Raw genomic sequence first — 8528 nt, forward strand, 5'->3', positions numbered from 1 at the left:
AGCCTGCTGCTGCCTCGGACGACACTCCAGCAGTCACTAGGACGTTAGATGAAGAAGAGGGAACTACAGCGGAGCCTGATGCCAGCAGTGTATCGGGTAAGTGAAAGTCGTATACAAGTGAACTTTAGCAGATATTAGACTACTAGCTACTAGCTTATAAGAGATTTCCCAAACTGAATGAATACCACACATATATTCACTAAACGGCCTTGCTAGCTCAATCTTGTTGTAGTAGTAAATAACGTAGTTATTACACATTTTACTGTGAGTGTGTGTGTGCTGAATATCTCCTTGTTCCTTCTAGATGATAACTCCTGGCCAGCCCTATGGACTGAGAGTCAGGCTAGGGAGTTTAAAAGCAGGCATTCTTGGTTAGAATGGCAGGACAGAAAGTTAGGTAAATATCAGTCAACTTGTAAAGCTGATATAAACACATGGTCAACTTTATGCAAATGAGAGTATAGCTGGTTTATTTTCATCTTAAAGATACATTAATTTCACTTTTATACAATTAAATTATAATGATATTGTCACAGTGAAGCTTATTTACAGTTCATTCAATTATTTTGAATAGATTCTTATCCAGTTCAGAAGGTGTAATTGCTAATATAGATTCAAAAAAGACTACTTGTATGATGTTAATTAGTCATGTCTTTGTTTACTTCCAGGTTGTGCTATTTGCAGCTCAACAAAATCTACTGGCGTCTTAACAGAGAAAAGAATTTCCATATCTGAGGAGTGGGCGATGTTTAAGATCCAGTCATCAGGCTCAAGCAGACCAACAGCACTGGCCTCCTTGAGAAACAAGATCAGACGGCATGAGATGTCCAGGGCACACGAAATAGCTCAGGAGCTCACTGAAAAGGGTGGACAGGATTTACTTGGGAATCTTGTGAGAGCTGTGTCACACACTGTGTTAGCTGAGACAAATGCTGTATTCAGAACAGCATATTATCTTGCAAAGATGAACCGACCTTTCTCTGACCATGACGATCTCATTGAGCTTCAGGAAAAAAATGGTGTCACCATGGGCACAAGTCTGCACTCAAGGTTCAGTTCAACAACAATTGTGGAACACATAGCAAAAAAGATGCAGACAAAAATAGTTGACAGCATTGTGTCATCTTCAAGCAAGCTGTCTGTTCTCATTGATGAGGCAACTTCTCTCAGCCATAAATCAGCCACGATTGTCAATGTGAAGGCCTCTTTAGATGGAGCTACTCCTGAATTTGTTTTTTTGGACCTGGTGGAGCCGGAAAGCCAGAGGGCAGAGTCTATAGAGGAAGCTCTATTAAACTGTTTGGACACTGCAGGCTTTAGTGAAGAGTGGCTTCAAAACAACTGGATCTCATTTGTTTCTGATGGAGCCAGTGTTATGTTAGGCAAAAACTCTGGTGTGGCAACCAGGCTGACTGCAAGGTACCCTAACCTCTTCACATGGCACTGTATGAACCACCGTCTAGAACTGGCTGTAAATGATGCTGTGGATGAGGTTCAGGCAGTCAACCACTTCAAAGTTTTCATGGACAAACTCCACAATCTCTACAGTCAGTCCAATAAAAATTCACGGGAACTTATGGAAGCAGCACAAGAAATGGGCTCACAAGTCCTGAAGATTGGCAGAGTTTTAAACACCCGATGGCTTGCCAGCAGTTTCCGTTCTGTAAAGGTTGTGTGGAGGTCATACGAAGCACTTAACAGACACTTTGAGAATGCTGCAGGAGACTAAACAAGAAACGGCAAAGAGAGGCAAACCTACAGAGGCCTGGCACGTCGTATGCAAAGCAAGGAATTTCTTTGTGACCTTGGACATGTATGATGCACTATCTGAACTTTCAAACCTGTCCCAGCAATTACAGGCCCATTCAATCACACTTTTAAGAGCAGTACTGCTGCTGAAGCGCACCATCCGAGTGCTGGCATCATTTAAAGATTCTCCAGGAGAGAAATTGGAGGAAGCATTGAAAGCACAGGCTTTGGGACAGTTTGGATCAGTGTCCCTGGAGTCAAATGCTAAGCTCATGCTGATCAATACAAAGCAGTTCCTACAAAGTCTGATCAACAACATGGAGAAGCGGCTCTCATTTAAGGATGAAATTCTTCATGATCTCAGCATTCTAGATTCAAGCACCTGGCCATCAATACCTGGCATACGGCACGGTGAGTCACAGGTAAAACGACTGTGCAGGCGATTCAATCTTTGTCAAGAACAAGCTGCCAATGGAATGAGAGATTTCATCGAGCACCCAGAGAGTGAACCTGAATGCCTCAAACCACTCATCCACTGCATGCAGACCATCCCTTGCAGCACTGCAGAGCAAAGATCCTAGAGGAGCAAGATAGACCACTCCTCCGAAATCCAATGGACTGACGTGTAGTACGTGACGGAACGTCGCGGCCGCCATTTTTTAATGCGATACGCGACTTCCGGTATGCCACCCGCTGTGATCCAAAGCAAAGATTATAGAACTCCGCTATAATCTTTGATCCAAAGCAAAGATCCTCGAGTATCTTGTAGCGGGAACAGCCCCCTCCTTTGCGTAGTTTCCCTTGCATTGTATTGTGCAGTTTCCCTTGTATTGCTTTAACACACACTGCACAAAATTAAATTTAATGTATACATATTTTATATATTTATATGAATGTGTGTCTGTGTGTGAGAGGCAAGTGAGAGATAATTAAGTTTATTCTCATGGATCAGAAGCAACGTTGATTTAAATAATCACTATTAATTTATTTGTCTTGTAAGATGATATACATAAACCATAAAGGCAATTATATATATAATTATATAGTAATAATATATATATGCATATATATATATATTTATACACACATATATATGCACATACATATATACACACATACATATATACACATACATACATACGTATACACATACATATGCACACATACAAATACACACATACATATGGATACATTTATATGCATACAAACACACATATAAACATATATATACATACATATATATACACACATATACATATACATGCATATATACACATACATGCATATATACACATACATATATATTTATACATATGATCATTTTCCAACGATCAATAGATTTACGATCAGTTCCTGTGGATTGGAGGATAGCTAATGCTATCCCACTTTTCAAGAAAGGAGCGAGAGAGAAAACGGGGAATTACAGACCAGTTAGCCTGACTTTGGTGGTGTGAAAGATGCTGGAGTCAATTATTAAAGATGTAATAATGGGGCATTTGGATAGCAGTAAAAGGATTAGTCCAAGTCAACATGGATTTATGATTTTACAATGCATTTAAGCCTCTCCCATTTTTATGAGATGCATTCCTGGAATATGTAGGAAGTTTATTGTAACCTAGTGCTACATGCCTGAACAATGGATGATATATCACTTAAATGCAATTGTTTTCAGTTGTGTGGAGAGACCTGTATATTGAAGATGCTTTTTGCCTCTAATATGTCAATTTACCTTAAATGTAGAAGAGCTTATTAAAATCTTCTTACAAAGACCATTAAGTATTTTCTTTCTATCCTCTTTTGGACCCAAGGCATAGCAGAGCTGCCAACTCTCACGAAGAGGTAAGGGAGGGAGAGATGGAAGGGAGGGAGAGAGGGAAGGGAGGGAGATCGAGAGAAGAGAGGGGGGAGAGAGAGAGAGAGAGAGATCGAGAGAAGATAGGGGAGCGAGAGATGGAGAGGAAGAGAGGGAGATCACGAGAATTAGAGGGAGAAGGGGAGAGGGAGAACTGGGGGAGGGAGAAGGGGAAAGGGTGGGAGAGGGAGAGAAGGGGTGTGGGGGATCAGAAGGGGGGGAGGGAGAAGGGGACAGGGAGAAGGGGGAGAGGGAGAAGGGGGAGAAGGGGAAAAGGGGGGACAGGGTGAAGGGGGACAGGGAGAGTGGAACGATAGCACATTATAACGCGCAGCCGTCCCATTCCGACCAAAGATTATAGAGCAGAGCTCCACTAGTATCTTTGATTGCTGCCGCCGCCACCAAACCCCCCGGCCCACCATTGCACCCAAAGATGATAGAGCAGAGTTGTATAATATTTGATTGCACCCTTCTTCACGGCGGGCTTGTGATCTTTGCTTGTGATGTCTTGACAATTCGAGGGATATAACGGGTAACAGCCGCCCATTCTCGGACTTGAATCTGAGCTCGAAAAATCTCCTGGTCACTGGACCTGATGTGTCCCGCGGGCCATATTGTGGAGACTAATCCCTTACAAGAACAAAACCAAAAACGTACAGAAGTGTTAAAATTGTCTTTATTATTATGGTAAGTAAAGATCTATTAAAAATAAGTCTAATAACTTTCTAATGTACCGTCAAACCCAGTTTCCCAATGGCCCGTTGATGGGAGAACAGAAAATATCATTTTCATGACAGAATAGCGACTGAAAATAATAAAAATATTTTCTCACCTTTCTTTTTTATTGGGGAACCTAAAGAATGGCAGGTCGGGTCGTTTAGATTTATGATTAGAATAATTGATAGCAGAGCAGTGAGATGAAATTTAGATAAGGACCCCATGACAGTGTGGGGGAAGCCCAATAAATGCCTCGAAAAATGGCGTCGACGATCACACACGTCATACTACGCGTTTTTCGAGGTCTATCTTGCTCCTCTATAATCTTTGCTGCAGAGTGTGAAAGGGGCTTCAGTCTGATGAATATTGTGTACACAGACCAAAGATCTAGAATGTTGTTGTCTAGTGTCAGCAATTTGATGATGATCAGCATCAATGGGCCCCCTTGTAAGCCTTTTTGAGCCAAGCAAATATGTATCAACATGGTTAGGAAGCCATCGCTCTGCGACGCAAGCAAGAAGGCAGAGCACACCTCAGATGCCCGAGTACAAGCAAATTTGGAAAGTTTTGTAAACTAGCAGGCTACTACATTTAAAGTGAAAAACAATTGTTGACAAAATCCCTTTTAGTGGAGTACAAACACTTTTCCATACCTGCTGCAGTAGCAAGTATGGAAAAGTGTTTGTATTCCACTAAATATCCCTCATGTAACTGTGTATTCACCTTTGTTTGTGACTTTTTTACAATGAAGGGATTGTGGTGTTTGTTTTATTTTGCATGGGTCATGCGCCCTCCGCTGGTCGTTTTTGCGGATGTACTGTTTTTCTTCTCTGTTAAACACTGAACAGATGTTATTTGCATAGGACTTACTGTGATTAAAAACGTGTATTTTGTGATGCTGTGTGATTGCTGTATTAAATATGAGTGTGAGACGTCTTAGAACAGTTGCTGATATGTTTTATTTATTTTAATTTATTATTTAAGTATTTTTGTATGGGAAACATAATTCTAAAGAACATGTTTTTATTTTGTATTTTTGCATTTATTGTTTCTTATATAGGGTATTTTATTTTATTGAGTTGTAATTGTTTCTGACAAATGACTAACTCTGTTTTTTCTTGTCTCAAAACTCTAAACAGAGCATGCAGCAGCAGCAGCAATAAATGTCCTGTGCAAAAGACTCAAGTATCCCGTCGTCTCCTTAGCACATTAGTACTGAGGCCAGGCCGGTTACATATACAGTAGTACAGTGTTTATATAGCCAACAGTTATTTATTTATTGATGCTTTATAGTTTATTTGATGCTAGTGCCTAATGGTGATTTTAATATGACTGTTTATTGTCCTAGAAACTGATGGCAATATCGAGTGTTGAATTATCTCAATTACTTATGGTGGTTGTAGGCTACTGTATGCGACAGTGAGTGTGGCGGTGTTTATAGGATGGGTGTGGAAGAGGCTAGGAGGGAATCATCACAGTATACCCACTACATAAAACTAGACTACACCACTGTGTGTGTGTGTGTGTGTGTGTGTGTGTGTTCAGCTCGGTCAATCTGTGGCCTTCTTGATTTCTTCCAAGTGCCACGGTTTCCTCTCGCAGATTACACGAGTGCCTCAATACTTAGAAAATAAAACAATTAAATGTTTGTCAGTATTCAATATCAGTATTTACTTTAATGTCATTTTAACTGAGTACTTACATACACAGATTGGTTCGGGATAACGTGAGAAATCACCATCTCTCGTGTTCCCGAATCCCAGGTATCTCCGAAGGCTCCTGAATCTAGACTACATAGTGAAATCTGCCCATCTGCCCATTTACCATTCCCGGCTTCCCCGCCGCCTCACAATCCTATATACTTTTTTATAGTCTATACAACTATACTATACTTATATACCTTCGGTCCACGCCGACCAATGATTCCCCGCACATTAAATCTATCCAAAACACACTAGGGGTAATTTAAAATCATTCCAAGCCAATTAACCTACAAACCTGTACGTCTTTGGAGTGTGGGGGGTAACCGGTGCTCCCGGAGAAAACCCACGCAGGTCACGGTGAGAATGTATAAACTGCGTACAGACAACACCCGTGGTCAGAATCGAACCCGGCACTCTGGCAGCAACTCTACTTCTGCCGACCTAGTTTCGATATGCATTCACCCACATCTCCTGCACCCGACAGCTCATTCTAACATGGAATGGTGCTGGAGTGAGGAGAGAGATCTTTTCACATTTCTCGTGAGATGAGTTTTTAACGGTGTTGCCTGTCTGTCAGATGGTATCCTGGACAGCTATGTAAATGCCCGTGAACTATGAACCATTTAAAAGTAACCGAACTCCAATTGCAACAGAAGCAACATGCTAAAGGTAAGACCCCTGCCTCAAATTCACACTTGGCAGCGGTCAGCTCCAAAGATCTTAGATCTGCTCTAAGATCTTTGGTCAGCTCCGTGCCAACAACGCGACAGTTTGCATCCGAAATGTTGGCGCAATTTATATACAGGAATCAGTTTTGAACATTGTGGCTGTAAGCGGCAGATCTTGGAGTGTGTGTATGCGCCCGACGCGACGCCTTTCCCTAATTCCCGGATCGCCGCCCCCAGGACTGCGCATCTTGGGTGAGCCTTCAGAAAGGTGCTCGTGGTTCTGGATGAAAGCATCTTCTTCATCACTTAATCCAGAAAATATATATCTCTTACACAGTAAAAAATCTTGCTCCAATTTCAAAGCGTGGCTTGAGGGAGCTGCAAATCCAAGCAAAAGCTTCCGAAAATAAACCTTCTATAAAAGTGAAAAGTGACAGTAAGAAGAAACTCCAGGTCGAACACCGAATTTCTGGCAATTGGTTGTCCGCCCCCTCCTCTAATCCGGCCAAGATCATGAGAGCGCACTTGGAATACCCTCGGATGTGCCCCCGAGTTTGTGTCGCCTGGGCCGGGGTGAGGCAGTCGGGATATCCGCGGGCATCTCGTTAACTGGCGTCCAAGAAATGCACGTTTTTGCTGGACAATTAATTTTCATTTAATATATTCATTTTATTTAATTTTCTAGCAGTCCATGCGCTTCTGAGGGGTGGGAGGGGTATATTAAGTCGGTCAGAGGCGTATCGTTGTACCATTATTACGATCTCCGTTGATTCGGGAAAACCAATAATACAGGAAGTCTCTGGAATTAAGGATGCTGGAAATTCAACGTTCGACCTGTAACTAAATGTTCAAAGAAATGCATTTTTGGTTTTAGTCTCGCAGGGGAACTTATACACATTTTGAACACATTCTGGCATAATAAATAAAAAGGTGGGATGTGCCTCGCCTCCTTCCTTTGTATATGCGTGAAGATTTTCAAGATTCAAGATTCAAGAGAGTTTATTGTAATGTGTCCCAGATAGGACAATGAAATTATTGCTTTGCTTCAGCACAACAGAATATAATAGGCATAAATAAATACAGAACAGAGTATATATATATTGTGTATATACAATTGTATACAATTGTAATTATATATAGAGTATATACAATTGTGCTGTATGTATATATATATATATATATATATATATATACACACTGACATAAATAAACAGATAAAGTGCAATGGGCTATTAATGATCAGAATTTTGTTTGAGTTGAGTTTAATAGGCTGATGGCTGTGGGAAAGCAGCTATTCCTGAACCTGGATGCTGCAGATTTCAGGCTCCTGTACCTTCTACCTGAAGGCAGCGGGGAGATGAGTGAGTGGCCAGGATGGTGTGGGTCCTTGATGATGCTGACAGCCTTTTTGAGACAGCGACTGCGATATATCCCTTCGATGGTAGGGAGGTCAGAACCGATGATGGACTGGGCAGTGGCTGCAACTTTTTGCAGTCTTTTCCGCTCCTGGACGCTCAAGTTGCTGAACCAGGCCACGATGCAACCGGTCAGCATGCTCTCCACTGTGCACCTGTAGAAGTTTGAGAGAGTCCTCCTTGACATACCGACTCTTGGTAAAACAATCGGAAGGTTTTTATTGAGGCCAGTCCTCCACACATCTTTATAAAGTCTGTAACGACTGTGGCGTATTCGTTCAGGTCCGCTGCCGAGTCCCTGAAATGTTTAAATGTTGTGCAAAAAGGTGAACTTTCAGACGGAATTGTCGTCTCCTTTTGACAGATCAAACCTAATTTCCCGACATAACTCCAGCAAATACATTTGAGAATTGCTTCTCAAGAC

At 41.7% G+C, this 8528-nt stretch overlaps 1 protein-coding gene across 1 annotated transcript; it reads left to right on the forward strand.

Moving 5' to 3' along the window:
- LOC129700679 (E3 SUMO-protein ligase KIAA1586-like) lies at positions 1 to 2697 on the forward strand. The gene is made up of 2 exons (XM_055641259.1): positions 1 to 96; positions 669 to 2697. Exon 2 carries the CDS (start codon positions 746 to 748, stop codon positions 1727 to 1729), a length of 984 nt encoding a protein of 327 aa, XP_055497234.1. The 5' UTR covers positions 1 to 96; positions 669 to 745; the 3' UTR covers positions 1730 to 2697.
- Positions 2698 to 8528: the final 5831 nt, after the last annotated feature.

Source organism: Leucoraja erinacea, chromosome 10, assembly GCF_028641065.1.
Source record: "Leucoraja erinacea ecotype New England chromosome 10, Leri_hhj_1, whole genome shotgun sequence".
NCBI classification, from domain to species: domain Eukaryota; kingdom Metazoa; phylum Chordata; class Chondrichthyes; order Rajiformes; family Rajidae; genus Leucoraja; species Leucoraja erinaceus.

Bases quoted from the DNA above. Each gene is read 5' to 3' on its own strand.
- LOC129700679 (XM_055641259.1), top strand. From the start codon at position 746: ATGTTTAAGATCCAGTCATCAGGCTCAAGCAGACCAACAGCACTGGCC.